The 20531-nt window shown below is 41.7% G+C and overlaps 1 protein-coding gene across 13 annotated transcripts in view; it reads left to right on the plus strand.

Moving 5' to 3' along the window:
• Window positions 1-20531, plus strand: part of MYO9A (myosin IXA) — a 186491-nt gene that overhangs the window by 132747 nt on the left and 33213 nt on the right. For all 13 annotated transcript variants that reach the window (XM_072870641.1, XM_072870640.1, XM_072870639.1 and 10 more), the window contains 7 exons: window positions 2863-2984; window positions 4405-4546; window positions 5354-5549; window positions 10011-10130; window positions 14605-14680; window positions 19270-19413; window positions 20109-20148. In XM_072870641.1, coding sequence (XP_072726742.1) covers window positions 2863-2984; window positions 4405-4546; window positions 5354-5549; window positions 10011-10130; window positions 14605-14680; window positions 19270-19413; window positions 20109-20148 — 840 coding nt within the window. The remainder of the gene's footprint in view (window positions 1-2862; window positions 2985-4404; window positions 4547-5353; window positions 5550-10010; window positions 10131-14604; window positions 14681-19269; window positions 19414-20108; window positions 20149-20531) is intronic.

Genomic DNA, 20531 nt, shown 5'->3' on the forward strand with positions numbered 1-20531 from the left:
AATTCTGCAGAAAGACAGTCATTAGAAGATGAATATAGAAATCATTTACAAATCATATAGAAGATTAATAACTGAAACTTAATTGAGTAAGTTTACTGTATACATATGGACAGCGATTATTTTACCCTAAAGCTTCTGTCTGTATGTGGACAATTTGCATGGTGTTCTGCAGACCAGCAAACACCCAAGTAATTACATTGGTTAATCACAAAGCCATAGTTATTCCTCCTGGGCTGTGATTCTGAAGGCAACCAAACTGGTAACTGGAGAAATGCTAGGAAAAAAGAAATAAGGGGAATTTTTTTCCACTTAAGCTTTGGAGCAATTGCTCTGGCATAGTTCCTGCTGCTGTGTACGCACCTGTCTTCAAATGAGAGCATATATCTGAGTTGTTATGGAAAATGTTATTAGTTGAGGACTTCAATCCCTCTTCGTATTTGGACAACGCAGCCACAGGTTGCATTGGGGATGGAAGGGAGGGAGCAATGGACAGACAGATGTGGAGAACAACCGCACAGCCTGGGAGTGAGTGTTTCTGACCCAGCCTGGAGGAAAAAGAAGAGCAGAGGAGGGAAAATTAGCCAAAATTCTGCAGCTGAAGAAACTGAGGCCAGGAGGTATGTGATGACCAATCTCAAGTCATGCACCGTCTGTTGCAGAGCTGAAGATGAGCCTAAAGTAGTAGAGACTTTGAACTCAGAGGTCTTTTATGGTCATTTACTGGAGTATATTTATTTTAAAAAAACAACAGCTGGCATTGCTAATTAGTTATTTTGCCCCAGTCTCAGGAGTAGTAGAAATTTTTAGTGTGAAACTCTTATTTTTAAATAAGAGTTTCACAGCAACATTCACTGTGCAGCTGATGAACATCCCATGCGGAGCTATGGATGTCTAGAGAGCTTCTAGAGCGGAGTGATGGTGTGTGCCTGGTTTAGATGTATGCAAACTTAAAACTCTAGATAATTGGGTTTGGGGCAGGGGGGCGGGGGCGGAATATATATGTAAAGCGCCCGTACAAGTAGTTCAAAAAAGAGTCACTATATAAATGGGTAAGCCAAGTAACATGCACCAGCCACCCATCACCACTAAAATAATGCTCTTCTTTTATCATTATGGCAAGGTTTATTGCTCTCTGGGTGCTCAGGACCAGTCCTGAGCAGGCAAAGCTGGAACTAATGGTCCCTGCATCCTATTAAGCAGCTGTCAGAAGCAGGCAGTTGATAAATTATGCTGACTCCCATTACTGCTGCATGCATCACAGTCTCTTTTAAATCATGCAGGAGAAGCTCACGCTTGCTCAAGAAATATGCAGTCTTCTACAGCTGGCTGGATTGCTGTATAGAAGCTTTTTTCCTGACTTGCACTGAAAATGCAATGAGTCTTAGTCAAATATATGATTTTTAAATGCCTATAGTTTAGCAGGGACTTGTGAATGTTATTCTGCGTGCCTGTTGTGTACTGGTTGCTCTGCAGGAACCTAAGAAAAAACAAAAAAAATTAAAAGAAAAAATAAAATACATAATGCGGAGTTGTTCCTTATTTTCAGGATTTTTTTTTTCTAACAGGATGTGTTTTATGTTTTGAACCTGAATGGCTTTAGCGCTGTTAAAAACTCCTTCTACGCCTGCACACATACGCATAGCATATGTATCGTTGGTGTAAAGGTATATGATGTCTCAAATACTGAATTCAGGACCTTGTAGTTTTTTAGCAAAAATTTCCTTGTGAGATGTCTCAAAGCACTTCAGGCTCTTTAATTCTAAAAATAATACATGTAGAGTTCATGTTAATTTAGGATGAGGATACATTGGAGAGTTGGAAGAACATACTTTTTTTAAAATTTTTTGTTCATATGAAAAATAAAAGCAGAAGCAGCAATAAAAATGAATTGGATTGTAATAAAGGGGCATCATATTAGTGCAATTTTGAGGATTTTTTCCTTTTTTCCTTCAATTCTGCCATCAAAATGTTTTACGATAAAGTAGTAAAAACACAGCTTGGATCGGTAGAACTTGTTCCAACACATGGAATAAGGTGCACTTCCAATATCGCTTTTTCAAGAGTGAGTTACAAGTCTTAAAAGCATATGATAAAAATTATGATTTTTTGACCTCTACTTTCTTCCAGATGCCCTAAAATAATTTCTGCAGAAGACTTCTCAAAGTAATTCAGTTGAAAATCTATCTCAGAGGAGAGAACCTTTATAAAAGAGCAAGGGTTGGAGTTATTTTGGTGGAAAATAAATAGCGATTTTTCCTCCTCTTGAATCTGGGGACAGATCTTCACTTTTACTGTAAAGGGTCGTGGCTCTGCTGGTCTTGAAGCAGTGATTTCTGCTAGCTGGAGGTCTCTTCATTAGCCCTTATAGCACCAGCCATTAATATTGTGAGATATAGAAGACTAGACCCCAGTGAAGCAGGAAAGGGAGTTATATTCCTTTTCCTGTGTAATTAAATTAATGTGTTGTACCACCATTTTCTTCTAGCAACTAAATATTAGTTGATGCAAATACATTGTATAATGCTTTAACAGCAAGCCAGGAAAAGGAAAGTGAGAAGCAGTGATGCGTAGCACGTCGTACATCCTCGGTAGGCATGGTCTGCCATATAGATAGCCTATGTCTGAGGAAAAGCCTGGTGCACCTGAAATTGTAAAATGCTGTGCAGTTTCCTGTGGTTTAGGTTGTTCAAGTGATTCTTTATCATTTACTTTTGCATCAAAAAAATATTGGTGGCTTATTAGCAGAAGAGATGTTCATTTTCGTAAATGGTGCATCAGTTTCCATGAAACCCTTTGAATTCCACCTTTTGGGGTTTTTTTGCTTGCACCCAATATCATTATAATATCTGTGGGGTTTTTTAGGAGGAATATAGAGCAGAAGGAATTAGCTGGCACAACATTGACTACATAGACAACTCTGGCTGCATCAACCTGATCAGTAAGAAGCCGACAGGCCTGCTCCATCTGCTGGATGAGGAAAGCAAGTGAGTAGGAAACTGTTGGTTTTGCTAATTATATTTATTTTTTCATTTATAAAGTATTTAGCCTTAAGTCTTACCTCTTGTGATTCTTCCCAGAAAGACACTAGTAGCTCGCTGGGCTGATTTATCTTATGTCTCTAGTTTTGTTTCTAAGGTGGTAACGCAAACAGTGGAGAATCAGCAAGCTGAGCAAAAAGCCTTAATGAATGATAATTAAAATTCTGTTTCAGGAATTTCTTCTGTTAAAGGGAAGGGCAAAGGTTTCCTTTGCTTCTCTCCTCATTTCTCTCCCTGTCTCTTCTGGTGTAACGATGTGAAGATGCTTGAAGTTGAGCTGAGTGAAGGGAGAATCCAAGTGCATGAGTTAAAGCAAGTTGTGTGGGTGCTGTTACTGAGATATAACATGGATTTATCAATTTACTTTTTAAAATTAAGCCAGAGTGAACTGAGAGCACTTGTGCATAGGGGCTGTGCTTCCATAGGGTTTCATGGGCATCAGGGATGCAGCTCAGATTTGCATCCTTGGTTATAGCCATCCAGCTTGTCTCAGTAGAAGTTATCAGATGAGCGTGTGGCTTCTCGGTCTGCCTTTGGGTGGAAACTTCTGAGCATAAGGGGTCTCCCGTCGGATGCATGTACCAGTTTTCTCCATGTGAAGGGCAGGGAAAGGCCAGGTGGATTTGCTGGCGTTGCCATGGATCCACATGGCTTCGGTCCAGGGCATGAGCTCTCCTACCACCATTTGCTTGCAGGTTTCTCCTCCATTTGTTGTCTCGTTGACCAGACACACAGCAGTGATGCTGTTCTAGTGATACTGTACCAAGCTAAAACAGCTTAAATTAGGTAAATCTGTGAAATATACCCCCAAGTTGCAGATTTACATGAAGTCTGAGGATGGAGGATTGGCTTGCTCTGACCAAGAGGCTCTGCTCAAGCTCTTTGTCCTTTTTCTTCCTCTCTCCTATGCCAGGATCAGTCAAGTAACTCCTGAAATTGAAGTGAGATTTGTAGGCAAAACAGCTCAATATTTCCTAAATGTGTGACTAGCCCATAGATATAGGAGCAGTCTAAGCCTCAAAACCAATGACAGAAACTTGGGGTTTCAGATAAATGCAGCTACCCTGAATAATTTCCATGCAATGGGCATACAATGCAATATACCACAATAAAAATACATCTATTTGTGCATTTATAACTGATTTCAGACCATTACTAAATCAGTTAAGAGTTCTTCAGATGCCAGATATACCTTATATTTGTATAAAACCACATGACAGCATACAAAATAGTTCTTGCTTAGTATCTGCAGGCACAGAAGTGGAAGCTCAGAATATCTCTATTTTCCCATTTGTGGTCAAGAAAAAAGTATAAAATCTTTTTCATTGGGTTAACAGCTATCTTCTTTTTAATTCTTTCCACTCAGTTTTCCTCAAGCCACAAACCAGACGCTACTGGACAAGTTTAAGCGTCAACATGAAGGGAACTCCTACATTGAATTTCCAGCGGTCATGGAGCCGGCTTTCATCATCAAACACTACGCGGGCAAAGTGAAGTATGGAGTGAAGGTCTGTCACCCAGCTGTTCCCTGGCAGTTGTTTTCCTTTAAGTCATCTAGCTGTGATGGGGAAGGAGAGCCCCAAAGGCTCCACAGAGATGTCTGGAAGAGGACTTGGCTAGAAAAGAGACACGAGGGTCAGGAGAGACGTGTTTGGCGAAAAGCTTGGCTGAAATGAGAAGGTGGTGGGGATTTTATCTTCCTGTTCTCCATGTTGCAAGCTCCATGTGACGGCATTTTGGGGAAGAATTAGGGACGTGCACTGAAGTTAATGCTATGTCCCAGCGATGGGCTGAAACTGGGTATTTGGTAGCCTTTCTGGGCTTGGTTTGTATAGAAAATCCAGTGGTTTTTTCATCATTAGCCATTTTTTAATACAGGTTACATGAGCATAGGTCTCAGCATCTCACTGATGCAGGTACTTTTTAAAATCCTATGCAAATTATTTCAAAGTTGACCCTAATTATATTCATGCCAATTACTAGCAAAAGCAATTCTGGTGGGCAAGTGAGCCTGTATGAGAAACAGCCTTGGGATTTACAACTGTAAATCTGTAATTGTGTTTCTGATGCAATAATTACACGTGAAAAACTTCAGCATCAGCTTCAAGATGCTTCAGAGAGCAGTGCTTTGGGAAAAAACATTTATTTTCTGAACATAAAGAGAGGGGAGGGAGAAAAAATAATGGGGGCAGAAAAAAAGAAGCATGATTAAATAGTTGTGCTGTTCCAGGGATAGCCTGGCAGATCTTACGCAGTGTATCTTGTATATATTGTTTATTTTCCTCTTTCTCCCCCTCCTTCTTCTCCTTCCCTAGGATTTCCGTGAGAAAAACACAGATCATATGCGCCCAGACATTGTAGCTCTCCTGCGAAGCAGCAAAAATGCCTTTATCTGTGGGATGATCAGCATCGACCCAGTGGCCGTCTTCCGATGGGCAGTCCTGCGGGCATTTTTCAGGGCGATGGTTGCTTTTAGGGAAGCTGGAAAACGATATGTGGAGAAGAAAACTGGTATGTGTGCCGACCTCCTAATCCTAGCGCCTGTTTTTCACCAGCAATTTAGGTCTAATATATTACTACAGTATTTTAAGTAGCCTGGCTTGTTAGGAGCTATTAATCTATTAAAAAACTCATTAAAATAGTGTGTAGATTTTTGCTATGCAAAAGTCACATTTAAAGGTACACTTGGATTTTAACACATTGTAAGAAAAGATTTTCACTTTGTTGCTTTAATTTTTCCTTTTTGTAGGATACATGCATAGGAAAACCTGAATGATTCAGAGACATAAAAACTATCCAGCAAATAAGGCAAATTATTTTTGCTAGGAATTCTTGAACTGTTAGTTACATCTGGAAACAAAAAAAAGCAGTAATTCTCCTCTATGATTTTTCAAGCTGTTCGCCCTTTAAGCTGCAAGAGAGTATGTGTCTTGTGTAGCAAAATTCATTGCTTCACAGTCATCCAGAACCACCTCATGCCGAACACAGGGGCATTAAATTAAAGGAAAGTAATGGTGCATCATCATGCTGTGGCAGGCAATACCTGGCTGTGCTTTTAGACCATTTCTCTGCATAAATCGATTTCAGAAAGATGGGTACAAGCTATTACTATTAATTTCTGGGCACAAGAGGGCTTGAAATTCATGATGAAATTAGAGCCTCAGCAGGGAAAATGTCAGCCGAGTTAAAATTAAGCACAGAGCCGCCCCATGAATTTTTTTTTTTAGTCGGAGAGGTGTACATCAAGGAGAGCCAAGGAGCTTCGGACGAGGAACATAGATATGGAAACCGTACAAGCGGAAATAATAATTTTCTTGTTTGGAGTGAATAATAGCATCACAAAGGAGGCAAAAATGAGCTTTCAGCTCTTGAGGCTCTTCCTCTCAAACTGCTCTGATGTGGCATAAGAGAAAAGATGTTTCTCATGCACCTGGGTCTATCTGGCACATCAAGGCAGCATCTACAGACAGCGGCGTTTCGAAACGCTGAGAGGTAGATGGCAAAGACGTTTGTCATTGGGAGAAACGTCACTCGAAAGAGTTGGCTTCGGAAATCTGCATGTGTGTTTTCCTAGCATCGCCTTTTCATCTTGCATAAAGCCCAGGCTGAACTAAAGTGAGCTGGTCAAGGAGATAAAAAATACATTCAGTCTTGGGAAGTAAGAGCTAATTTCAAGCCCTGCTTTGCTTTCTGTGTCTCTGGTGATCGATAGCGCCTGCCGTGCTTTTCTCCCCACTAGCTAGCTCTCTGCTTTTCAGTCTTGACTTTGTGGCGTTAACTTGCTTGTATCTATCTATCTATATATATCAATATATAGGTATGAAATAGAGTCCAGGAGGTTTTCAGACAATTCTAGGAGACTCACTTCTTGTCTTCTCTTTCCATACCAAAACTAACACAGTAATGGCTGAGTTTCTAAATCTTTTCTGGCACACGTTGCTGCTGTTTTATCTATGTGGTGTCCTTTGGCCCACTTTCAAATGGCTTTGTGCTTTGTAACCTTTGTTTTTTGAGTCAAAAAGAAAGAAAAAAAAAAAACCCTCAAAAAGCTGGGTAAGGTTTGTCTTAAACTTTCCGACAATCCTCAGATAATTTATACCCTGAATTTCTATGTGCATTTTCAGCCTAAACTACGAAAAAGTCATGAGAAAGTAACCATTATATAGGCAGAACCTAGTGGGAGAAGTTTACCTAAATCTAATTCCCATATTGAGGTATACCTTATCCATTGGGAAAGCTTGTCCTACAAGCGATGGCGGAGCTGGGACCACTCACATTCAGCTGCCTCTGTCCTCTTTGGAGAGGTACCCATCATCTCCTAGCATTACTTCTGCCCAGGTAGTGGTAGTACTTAGCAAGAGGAGATTCGTAGCATGTTTTCATCATGCTTTTGCTGTCGAGACCTCAAGCTCATCTCCCGTTCAATTGTCCTCCAAAATGCCATCCGTCTTGCCAAAGCACCACAAAGCAGATGGCTATAGAAGAGGCAGACCTGAGCAGAAGGCTCAGCTGGTGTCTGGATGGGGCAGGCTGGTGCGTCATGGCACATCCACTACTGGATGCTGCTGGTCCCTCCTGCTCCCTGAAATAATGCAGAAAAGCCCCAAACTGATGCTTTGCACCTGTGGCAGAAGGCATTTGTGAATTGTTAAAGAATCACTAAAATCACCCTGTCTCGATATACAAAAGCAGACAACCAAAGACAGCATATGTTTTATTTTGTTTTTTTACCAAACCTTGCTGGCTTTAATTAGCCTGATCAGAATGTCTTACTGCCCATGGATGTGGAGCTTTTGATAAAATGATGGTAGATTAGCTGAGAATAACTTCACGCACATACGTTCATCCAAGTGTGCACGCTTAATATTTGTATATAATTTTTTAAAAGGCGTGCTGCTCTGTTCTTGGTTTCTGAGGTCCCGTCTGCTGCTACCATCCATCAGGCAGGTGTAATTAATAAGCAGGAAAATATCTGAAGCATGCTTTTTTTTTTTTTTAATTTGAGGCTCTTTGCACTCTTTTGTCTTAACCCCATATGGATCTCCCTTGCTTTTACCTGTCTGAAGGCCTGTCTGAGTCACATTTGCAATAGCCAACAGGGATTTTAATGAAAAATCTCTGGCTTATGTATAAGCAGCTCTGCAAAATTTTGCTTTGCTTTCTTTTTGCATCATCCTTTTGGTTATCTTCTCCGTGCCAGCAGTGCCGACTAGTGCTACGGATGCTTCTGTAAGGATTATCAGCATTTTTTCCTGCTGGGTTTCGGAACTCTCCTTTTTTTGTGCTCCTAATATCCTTGTGGTGCAGCTTTTAGTGACTGCGCAATTGTCCTCGTTAACCTGGAGGTGACGAGCAGCAGGTGTCACAGTGAATTTTGTTCGGTACCTTTCTCTTCTGCCTGAGAGATCTCTCTTACGGTGCTGCCAACCCTCCTCAGATGAAACATGCCAGGATCTGGCGAGAAGCAATTAGCTGAAGGGTGGACTTTTTCAATAATTTGATTTTTTTTTTTTAATTGTTATTATTGAGTTTATCAGGGAGGATTGAGATAGACCAAAAGAACTACATGTTTGAACTAGATTTGTTAATGAACTTTGATTAAAGGAACATTATCAAGCTTTTTAGGAAAGAAATTTAGCTGATTGACATTTTTTTGCTATATCATCAATATGAATTTATTATGCAAAAAACCCTAATTCTTTGTTAGCAAAAACTTGATGGAAGAACTGGTGCTGTTCATATAAACCAGGCTGTGGAGACTCCCAGCTTTCTCATCTTGGTTTTGCTGGACACGAACCTAAATCCTCTCTCTGACGAAGGGTTCATGGTCCTGGGGCTGTGCCCTCCCTCGGTGGGCTCTGCGTTTGCATTCGGCCAACAAGGGTTGCTCCTTGGGTTACTGCCCATTGCGGCTGACCTACACGATAACGCCTTCCTAAAAACAATCCCTTGTTGGAATTGTTGACTTCTGCAGATTTATTCCTGAAGCTAGGCACCAAAAAACTAACCTCCCCCTGGCCCCGAAAGAATAATAAAAAAACCCCCAAACCTATATTTGCCAAATAAAGGTGATAGCAACCAAAACATTGGTCTTTGAGGTCTCACTGAGCAGTATGAAGTGGTGTTAATGCAAGGAAGATGTCCCTTGACAGAGTTCCTCTGGACAGTTCAGATCAGTCCTTTCTTATGATTTAATGCATTGGTATGAAATGCTTCTGTATGTGCTGACACAAGGTTACACCTCAGTGACCTAATCACACCTCAACGGGAACTTGATGTATCCCTTGACTTGGCCACTTAAATGATGACGGAGAGATGCTACCTGTTTGCACAGTGTCACCTGTGTAACCTCTTCACCACCCTATGGTTAGAGCTGGGCCATCAAAAGTCCTCTCTCTCAGCCACACAACAATGGTTTCTTCCAGCTTTTGACCTCAAACCCATCCTACCTAACTCCAGACTCTGTGTCCCCTGCCCTTGAGGAATACGGAACCCTTGTTTAATACAAATAATTTCTATTTTTCCTTTTAATTGCCAATACCTGAGCAAAGCGTGGCACTGGGATGCAAGATGAGAATTCGAGGTGGTCGTGTCCAGGAGCATCTGCGCAGGGAATTGCGGATAACACCTTTCTGTTAGGGACAGAAGGGATTTTAAAAAGCAGTTAATAAAAGGAAAGATTTATCTAATCATCTATTTTTTGCCCAAATAATCTCAGAGTGGTTATAAATTGATTATGCTCTGGCTAATAAGGATTATAAGTGGGGTTGGGACACAGTCCAGCCCATCGCTCCTGTGCCATGGCACTGTGTCAGGAGGAAACTGAGGTTAAATTGTGTCGAGCGTGAAAAACGTGTGACCGTCGAGCTCTCGCGTGCTTCGGGCTTGTTCTTTACTCTCTCCTGATTTCTGCTTATGTAATCTTTCTCTTCTCTCCATTTTTTTTTTATTGTTTTTATTTTGCTTCCCAAGGGCATGATGATGCAGTGCCATGTGCGGTTTTGAAAAGTGTGGATAGTTTTAGCTTTCTCCATCACCCAGTTCATCAGAGGAGCTTAGAGATCCTGCAGAGATGCAAGGAGGAGAAGTACAGTAAGGCTCCACCACCCGCTCTTCCTCTGATACGACACTCACATGCCATGAAATGGAAACCAGGTGCATTCAGCATAGAAAGGGTAAAAAAACCTCCCGAGGAGCCTTCCAGGATCAAACCGCCTGCCTCATAGCAATTTTGACCCTATCAGTGAATTATTAGGCAGAGTTTAAAGAGTAAAATTAAATGCAAACCCATGTCTCTTGAGATATGACATCGTTTTGTTGGCGGTTTCCCCATTTACTCACTGACGCTAAGTCGGAATGCTGATGTTAGGGGTATTTTTTGTGTGTTTTATTGTTGTTATCACATGTGTGATAATAAGTTCAAAGCACCGCAGGTCCGGTAGGAATATTCCTGATATAAGGCACCTGGCTGATACAGCTGGAATTTGACTTTATTCGCATTTCATTGGACTTCAAAAATAACTTTAGCTTGTGAAAATACTGTCTCCGAGGGCTTTTACTTAAAACTAAAGCATTTGGCAATGTAATTTTACAGAATGAGTTGAGCAAAGATGCACTTGGTCCCCATTTCTTCCTCCTCGCTCCTCTGTCACATAATAAACTCATCCTGCATGACAACACAGACACTCTTGCCTGCACTACTATATTTCATATATATATAAAAATATATATTTGGTGCTCGTATCTTTAGATATATAATTTTTCTGCCATTATTCTCTTCCTTCATGTTGCACATTAAAGCTTACAGAAATAGAGCGCTGCTATATGCAGTCTGCAAGGGCAAATCCTCAGCCCGAGTTGCTAACTTAAACATAGTGCAACTTAGGCGCAAATGCAAGCCACCCAGGTTTTTTTCTGCAGAGCTGAGCACAGTAAGTACAGTAGTTGCATGTTAAGTCTTCACAAATATGCTTTTCCTGCTAGAAACCTTATATCAGATTTTCATGCTTCCTGCCACGTGTAGCATTGGGGGATCAGAGGTGTTTTAATTCTTAATTTAGAGTACATTGTTTTTTCCTACAAGTTCCCACCATTGCTACAAGGAAATAGAAAGCAGTAAGACAAACACAGCAATAGATTTTCTTAAGTGGTGTTATGCTAAGTGACCTTACTGATACTACTAAGAAACTATTGAAAAGGAAGGTGATTATCAGTAGTGTAATTTTAATTACAATTAATTAATTAATTTTTAATTTGTAAGTTAGCTCAGCAACATGGGAAGTTTTGGAGGTTTAATTTGCACTTGCTTAGGTGTGAAGAGGGAAATTCATACAACTCAAGAGATACTTGGAAACAGAGCTTTAATTTAATGTGAAGCAGTGAAGTTGTGAAGCAGTGAGCTTAACGTGTTAAAACCTCACTTAGTCTAGTCTAGTCTTGGTCTCTCTTAGGATAAAACCTACACATGGATCCAAGAGTAACATTGCCATAGTTTGTGAGTTAGCCGAGAGCATCTGACCTGACAAACAAGTAATTCATGTTATGCATTCAGAAATCATTCGCGTCTTCCCATGGGGTGTGCTCCTGCAAGCTGCTTCCCCAGGCTTCATTTCTTTGGCAGGCTAAACCGGGGTTGGAGCATGTATAATTTTTAGGTCTTGAATTTAGTGGGCTTGCAGGCCCTGCAGGCAAAGATGCTCAGGCTCAGGTTGGCCCCGGGGACTCGGCTTTTCCCAGAAGTCAGATGAGGTTACATCCATGTCATGCTTGAGAGAGGGACCAAAGAGATCATCTCCTTGTCTTGAATTGTGCAATTAGTTCTAGCTATGCACAAAGAGAGAAAACCAATGGATTTGATTAGTATATTGAGATTCCCTTAGGTCACTTGGTATTCAGCTTGTGTAGCCAACTGATCACCCTTCCCTTACCATCTCAGCTGCTTCACGGGTGTCTTTGAGTGTATCAATTATTTTATGGTCTTCCACCAGAGCAAGGCACTGGGTTTAGACATCTCTGAGTTCAAGACCAAAGCTCTGCTGGTTGATGTTTGTGAGTAGGGGGTAGACTGGGGTTATCCAAAGCTCTTCTCAATGAGGGCAAAGACCTGCTAGGCAAATCAAGTCTGTCTTTCTGAAACACTACAGCTGAAGAAAAGGGAATGTGCTTGAAAAATCAGAATAATTTTATTCCTGAAATGTAAAATAGATCAGCCTTCATGTGAGCTGCACAAAGGGAATGAGTGGTTTCCACTTGCACCACTGTTCCTTGCATGGAGCGTATTAATATATACAACTTAATAGCCAGTATTCACTATGGAGAATTCTCAGAGCCACGTGCAACTCATTAGCTTAAATCTAAAACCTTTTTGTCTTTCATTTCTAAGAAAACCCACTCTATTTCCCAGAAAAGGGGCTACATCAATATGACAACTTTTATTTGGCTGTGGCATGTATGTATTTCTTCTTTTAAGAGCGAATTGGTGGCACAACGTAGAAAAGTTTGGGGCTTTTTTTTTTTTTGTGGTATGTCTCAAGCAATCCTCTTTAACCCATAACTTTGCACCGTAACTTTTATTAATCAAAAAGTCACTAAGCTGGCAGAATTATGATGTGGTTTTAATGCAGCTATTATCTGGAAGCCTGAAATAGAAATTCCCTTTTCCTGAGCAATGCAAGGTGCAGATGCAGTAATGTTTTGATACATCCTTGTCTTCATAACTTCAGCCTGACTTGTTGCTTTAGGTGGCGTTTTGGGCTTTTTCTTTCAGGGATTTCTTTGGTGGGGAGTGCAGGGAAGTGAAGGATGACAGAGTTTGCTCCAAAAAGAAGGGCATGGACTAAAAAAATCTTAGAAATACCATTGAAACCCTATTTTTCCTGAAATGCTTTAGATTAGAGAAGCCTTCTGTGCCTTAATGGGGAAGTACCCAGGCATATCTACTATATAAAAAATAGACACAGCTAGACGTTAGGTGCTCTCTTAATGTAAAACTAGCTACAAAAAATACTTATGGCTTAAAATACAATGGCTTAAATGGCAAAAAGGGGGATTAAAAAGAGAGTTTTGAACTCTAGGCATGGCTAGGCACTCAGATTATCTGGCTTGCTTTCCAAAAATCTCCAGAGTTGGAGATTGCAAAACCTTCTCAGCAAGAGTTATTTGGTTCTGCCTTGGAGTACAGGCAGGATCAAAGATGACCTGTAGCAGCATATTCCCAAATTTTCTTTTGCTCAGATTTCTAGGTTATTTGGACATCTTTAGATACAATAACTTAACCAAGTGGACCATCAGCCTTTTCAGGCATCTCCTGCCGAATGTTGAGGCTTCAAGACAAGCTGTTATAATATCTCAACAGGTAAAGGAGGACAGTAGATGTCCCATTAAAGGGATGTCACCTGTTGAGGTTTGGTAGGAATTAATCTTCTCCTTAGAAATTTCAGGCTCTGAGGAATGGTAGATCAGCAGGACAGGCTCAAATCTCTGCATATTTGCTTTGCGTTCATCTTCAGAATAAAAAGATCCTTAGGACACCTTTTAGCTCAACGTCTGGGCTATATTAAGTAGAAAAATTATAAATGTGGGGAGGAGGGGATATGCTATTGCTTCTTCCTATTCTGTTACAAACTGTAGTTTAGACTTCTTTCTTTTTAGAGAGGGTTTTTTCGCAATTTTTTTTCCACTGCAGAAATCTCAGGGTAAAGGAATATACATTTTTCCCATGCTCAGGTGAGCACTGCAATGTTTCCTGTCTCACGGCAGCGATTTCAAGACAGTTAAAAAATTGCTCGGTTGTTTTCATGTCAAATTCAAGCTTATCAGGTCTTTAAATATCTGTAGTGTAGTGACTTGAAAAATGTTTGGTTGTCTACAAAAATTGTCTTCTGTCTTCCTAAATGCTTCGTTACAAAACATTTCCACTTTGGGGAAGATAATAGCTTGAAACATCTGCTTCTGTAACCATGCATGATAACTTCCTTGGCTATTTATAAATTACTCTAAAACTACCCCTATCAAAGGATATAGGTTCAATAGGCAATAAAGCCTCCCCATACAGTATATACTACCTGCTATACATGTCCCTGTCCGTATATCTGTAGGAAGGGAAGAAGCGTGCAAGGAATAAATGACCATTTTTCCAAGCATCCTACTTATGTCTGGGTATTTTGCCCATGCAAGCAACTGGGTTGTCCCATGCACAGTGCAGAGCTTAGGAATATTTTGCACGAGCGGGACATGGGTGGCTGCTCCCCCCCATTCACAGCAACCTCTTCCTTCACCCTGTTTGCTTACTGGCTGGGACAATGTGTCCCTAACACAACATGCATGTGTGGGAGGGGAATTAGTAGGCTTGAGCAAACTGTGTTAGTCATAAGGGTGATGACTCTGTGGCAGAGAGATAGAACTTAGACGATGGGTATGTCAGCATCCTTGGCACCCTTGCATGCCCAGCATGTGCCATGACACATACATGCTCCTCCTCACTGTAGTCAGTGCTAAGCTATGGCTGTGCTAATTGCTTTTTGGTAAAGAGCCAGGTAGAAACATCTTTTTTCATGTGCTGCTTTAGGTATTACTCGGAGGAGTCCGCGGACACCGCTCTCAGATCTCCAGGGAGTCAATACCATTAATGAGAGGACCCAGCGGTAAGTCTCTTGCTTTTGCGTTGGCACAACAAGGAAATCTGGGATGGGAGAGCACTGTCTGTTATAAATGACTGTATTAATGTTTCTCCCAGCTTGCTTACTAATTTTTGCCTTCTCGTCATTCTTTCTCTGCTATATGATCATATCTAAATATCTTTACCTGACTAAACAGCAGGCAGGGAAAGCAACTTTCCTGCATCAAAAGGCAGCAATTGTAGGTGATGTGGCATACAAGGTGGTAAGAAGCTTGCAAAAAAAATTAATGAATGCGCCAATATCAAGGAAATGAAAATTTACTGAGGATTTTTCTGGTGTGAAAAACCCAGTGATGTGTTTGGGTGCAGAACTGCATGCAAGTGGTGTGATGGTGGCTCTCGGCGCCACTGAGTGTGGAGGACCTGAGAAGTTATGAGGCTTGAGATGGTACCTTGTCAAATGTTTGCTCGTTTTTAAGGGAAAGAAGCATGTTAATTTCAAAAAGGCTCAATTTTTACAGTTTTTATGTACAGTTTTATTTTTTTAATCCTTCCTTGAAAGTTCTGGCCATTCAAACAACTACTTAATGAGACCTTTTTGCTTGAGAGTCAGGCCTACACTTTGAGATGCAGATCTATGCCTCTTCTGCAAAAGGTTTTCCAAATCCATTTCAGAATTAAGTTGCTTGTGAAGCAAAATGTCTTAATTTCAAAGGGATATCTGGGCGCTGATCCTCCTCCTTTTCTCCAGCTACTCTTGTGCTATCCCTCTGCAGACCCCAGAAACTTTGATTATCCACATACCACCTTTAAAGGGGTACAGTGCCTCTCTGCTTCCCTCTGAGCAGATGTGTGTGTGTGCTGGGGAAAGATATGATCAGAGCATCCTCAGCTCCTAAAACAATTGCTTGGAGCTGCAGACATCCAGGTGTAACTTCATGGCTGCTCTGAGTTTCACGAGAAGTCCAGAACAAGTCAAGAGGAGTCTGTGACCGTCTCCTGAAATGTGTCCATCAAATCCCCTGTAATGGTCCTTGCATCTCAGTGGGCTTCCCTTCCACACAAAATATCTTCCAAATATATTATTAAACCTCATTTTTTAGTGGCTTTAATGCCAAATGCCCAAGACAGAAATTAGATACACATTGTTCCTTTTTTTCTAGGGGAACAAAAGTGGCTTTTATTGTCTGGCTTTGTTCACCATGTGCCCTCTGAGTGCCATCAAGACTAGAATATCCCTCTTGCCCTGCATTTCTTCCCTTTGAGAGTGGTGGTGGCACCCTGCTGAAGGAGAACTGAATATTCTCATATCATTACAAGTTGGCTTATTTTCAGTGGTCAGAGAGGATGTGATTTCCATAAAATTGTTGGATTGAATTCATAAATTTGTGCCACTTCTCAAGTTTGGGCAGAAATCCAGCTTGTGCAAGCAATCTCACCCTATTGTGGGAAGGTGATGCAACCCTGGTTGTCCTCACATGAGTCTTTCCCACCCCTCCTTTTCTTTCTCCTAATGCTATAGCTGCTATGGCTCTAATCTGTTGGGTTATGATGATAGTAGGTACATGGTAATGTTTGAGGCAGAGAAGGTTGGTGTCTCCAGAGGTGACGTTCACTGTTTCTAGCATCTCTGGTTGCGCAGGTTTCCCTAAACGTGATGTAACATGAAACTTTGTCACTGTGGAGATCTTCACATGTAGATAAGAGAAGTTCTGCAGTTTCTCTAGCAAGCCTTTCAAATCTGATGTTGGTGCATGAAGAACATCTGTGAAGTGGGGTGGGACTTTTCTTGACTGTCCAGCTCCAGCTTTGGAGGCACATTAGTCCAGCAGCTTGGGCTGCCAGCATTTTGATAGCCCAAACCATTTCAGTTGTCTCAGCCAAGAGACCATTGTAAAGGCAGGGAAACTCCTCCTGTCCCAGGCAATGAGGGGGGTGTGTTTGTTTACTGTGGGGTTCAGTCTGTGGTCAGCTCTGTTTGTTTGGCTTAACCCAAGCCAGCAGAGCAGACAAGTTGCCTTAAACAGCCAGGATCAAGGGCAGCAACTACTGTGTCTTCCTTCCATCATCCTCAGCAGTTGTATCCTACCAACAGGATCAGGACAGACAGTTCATTCCCTTTACTCATATATTTGCAGAAAATGTACTTTTGAAGCTGTCCTAACTCCTATGTTCCTCCTGGTGTGGTGCATCAGTAGCATGGTCCATGATCTTTGCTTCTCTTGGGCATCATCAGTGATGGGTCCCCAAATGTTGTCTGTGCCCCTTCCTTCTGAAAGCACAAACCAGGTCTCTCATAAGATCTCTAAAATCCAGCCTGCGCTTTCAGAGTAGGCAGGTGATTTTGATCTGAAGAGTGATATCACACTTGATAAATGTTGGTATTTCAGTTAAATTGCAGTTGTCGAGCAAGAAGGGGTAAATACAGGGGTGAAGGCAACACATATAGAAGAGAGATTTACTTTAACAGCTTTCCCGAAAATAGATGGGCAAGTGATTTATGGAGCGAAATTAAACAGGAATTTGCTTTCAAAGCCATCTCATGATCATGCGGTCGCTGATAAGTCTTCGTTGTACATCCAACCCACAGGATAGCCCAGGGCTTGCTTCTAAAAGCAAATTTGAGGCATGACATCATGCAGGAAGTCATTGTGGAGGGCTTAGTGAGCCAAGCGCTCCTCTCTGATCTCAGAAGAAAGCGGACGGGTGGTTTGCACATGCTGGGGTGGGGAAACCGGGCTTCAGCAGAGTGTCAGGAAGCCGGCATGCCTTGGAAGTGCCTTCACTGGCCGTCGAGTAATGAAAGCCATGCCATCGCTAACCAAAACCACTCGGGCTGTCTGTTTTCCTGCTGGTTTATGTTCGTTGATTAAACTATTCTATGTGCAGTGATGTCTAAGCGGCGTGCAGGAAAGCAGGTGTTGATCAGTCTGTCTTGAAACAGTTGGTTGGGCTTGGTGAGACAATTGACCTCCCAAGTGCTGAAAAGGCTACGTTGGTCGCCATAGCATGTATCCATCCTAAAGTGCCCATAATAAACAGAGCTGTCATTTTATCACCTTTTATTTTTTTTTTCCCCAAAACCACAGGGGAATTTCTAGGGTTTTCTATTCTCTAGTCTTTTTCAGAGTCCATATATCCACAGCCAGTCTCAAGTCTGAGAGTGCATTGAGGTCAGCCAGGATTAATGATGGGTTGTAGATCCCAAAAGTGGCCATTGAGGTTTAGTGGTGCCCATCAACCGGTGATTATTTTTTGGTTGTTTTTTTTTTTCCTCCTGCAAATAGGAGGGTTTTGATGGATGGGATCTTAGGTGTAAAGAGAAAGAAGGTGAGATCACCTGTATATTAAAACTTCTTGCCGGCCTTCCTTGAATCAAATGGGCTGCTTAAAAAAAAGGTGACTGGCACTCCAGTGTCAAGTTGCTCCAAGGATCTGGCTCCAGGCTTTGAAGTGGCTGAATGTATGTAAAGAAACAACTTTACATCCTTTATTTTTTTTATTTCCATGTGCCGCTTGATATTTGCACTTCCTCCTAGACTTTAAGGCAAAGGGCTGCCTTGTTGCTAGACTTCAGAAGTGACTGGTGCTGCATTGAGTCTCCTCCTGTTCCTTTTCCTCCTGTCTGAGATAACTCGGGGGAGGTCATGCAGACCCCGCATACTTCCTTAGATCACCTTTATTTCATATAATGGTTTCTGCAAGGCTGATAGATAATTTAAAATTAGAAAAAAAACCAACCACCCACTATTCCCCCCCAAAAAAAAAAACCCAAAACAAACAAACAAAAACCCAAAAAAACCCCAAAAAAAACCAATCCACCACCAAACCAAAAGTATTGCATTTGGGTGCAGCCCAGGAGTGGCCTTGTGTAACCCCAGACACTGTGGGAAAGCTCCTCAGCTCTGGAAATTATTTGCCCTGATGTGAAGTTTTGTTGAGTACCCATTTCCCTTCCTCCAAGGGAGGATTTTGGTTCCTCTTGCCATTCCCTTCAGTCGTTCTGCAGCCAGGTGAGTATTTCTGGAGACCAAAGCAGCTCTGCTCCATGGCAGAGAGGACCAAATTGGCGAGTGATTTGTGATCAGGTCCAGGTGAGTGATTCTGGGCCAACCCATCAGTCCTGCTGGGGCTGGCATCCTTCGTTTGTGGCAAATAATTAGTTTATTGCAAATGATACTTGCTTTTTCTTTTCCTGATGAAATGATTGCATGAATTAGAAAAGACAGAGTCGTCAGCAGCAGCATCTAAAGTTGTGACTATTTATGATGGCAAGGCTGATGGCAGAGGTCATAGTCTCATATCCTTCGGACCACCGGGGTATCTACAGACCCAAGCCTTGCAACTGGGAGAACTGGAAGCTGTTATTCTCCTGCTGATAGTTTTGATCCTTTTATGAATATTTTATTTTTAAAAGGTGCTTAATTAGCCAATCACTTCATGTGGTGTCTGGCATCATGAACTCGTCCCATGGGAGCAGATTTACTGTTAAAAGAATAAAGCGGCAACTCTCATTTTCTACTGACAGATTATTTTATGATCTTATTTTTTATTTTGTCACAGAACCAGTATTTTTTATGTCTTCCTAACACTGTGCTGTGTTTGCTGTTGCAGCGATGCCTACACGGTTGGCTGGAACAGCCGGATGGGGATGCGGCACAGCAGGCTCGCCAGCCCCAGCACCTGCCTAGACAAAGATGGGATATTTGTCAATACAACCAACAGCAAGCTGCTGGAGAGGGCCCACGGCATCCTCATGTCAGTGCAAAAGGAGGAGACTTTGGCTTTATTCCTGGAGCATAATGAGCAGCATGAGTAGTTAGAGGAATGTAAATAGCCAAAATATAAAAATATCAGGGTTTCAAGTAGACTTGGAGACGTTTCACAGTTGAGTCAAAGTGACCCCAGTATGTTTTACGCATCTGATTTATTTAACTCTTGTCATTCATTTGTAATGATAAATGCAGGGAAGAGAGAGAAGGAATGAATCTCCCGGTCAAACCACTCAAGATATGACAGTGATGTAATGCAGTCACATTTTTTAACATGATATCAAAGTTTCCCTTACAAATTAGGTGGGAAATTATGTCGATTATTTACGCTGGAGCCTCATCAGAAGGTTCAGAGAACATCGCTGAGGTGGCTGGAGTTAATGCGGAGTATGAGAAAGCAGAGGGTGGTTAATCGTTTCGCGATGCCGTTCCCTAGTTCTACCCAAATTACTGGCATCCCCATCATTTCCAATGTAACAATTCCCTTTAATTAGATACCTTCCTCTCAAACCTGTGCCACTAAATTTGTAAAACTAGTTTGCAGCATGCAGAAGCAGCCCAGTTTCAGTGCAGGTTATAGAAAGCAGCTGCTAAAGGGGATTTGGAAGAGCTTGTTTCATAAACTCCTCCATTCTGCAGTTGCACATGTGGATTAACCTGAGCCATTTATTATCTCCCCAGGCGAAATAAGAACTTCAAAGCCAAACCCAGTCTCCCGAAGGTGAGTAAGAAGCAGCATTTTTACCTTGCTGGTCCCCGGGTTAAGACTATAGGTACAGTGATGAGATGCTGATGGGTGTGAGGAAGCCCGCTTATGTCTACATCAAGACCTTGGTCAACTCAGCTCTGTTCAAGGCTCTTTAATTTCTATAAAACCAAAGGATTTCAGCCCTGGGAGGGGACTGTATGAACGCTTACATCTTCCTTTCTTGGAACTACTCTGGCTCCTTTTTTTCCTCCTCCTGGGAAGAAGTATGTACGTGCTGGTGAAATTTGGTAGTTAAATCTCTAAAATGAGTGGGTAGGTTATGCAAGAGGGCCGGTATCTGATAGGCAACAGGCTTGTCTAATATTCAGTTTCCCTTCATCTTGGCTGCATTTACT

The sequence above is a fragment of the Ciconia boyciana genome, chromosome 8 (genome assembly GCF_034638445.1).
Source record: "Ciconia boyciana chromosome 8, ASM3463844v1, whole genome shotgun sequence".
Taxonomy (NCBI): domain Eukaryota; kingdom Metazoa; phylum Chordata; class Aves; order Ciconiiformes; family Ciconiidae; genus Ciconia; species Ciconia boyciana.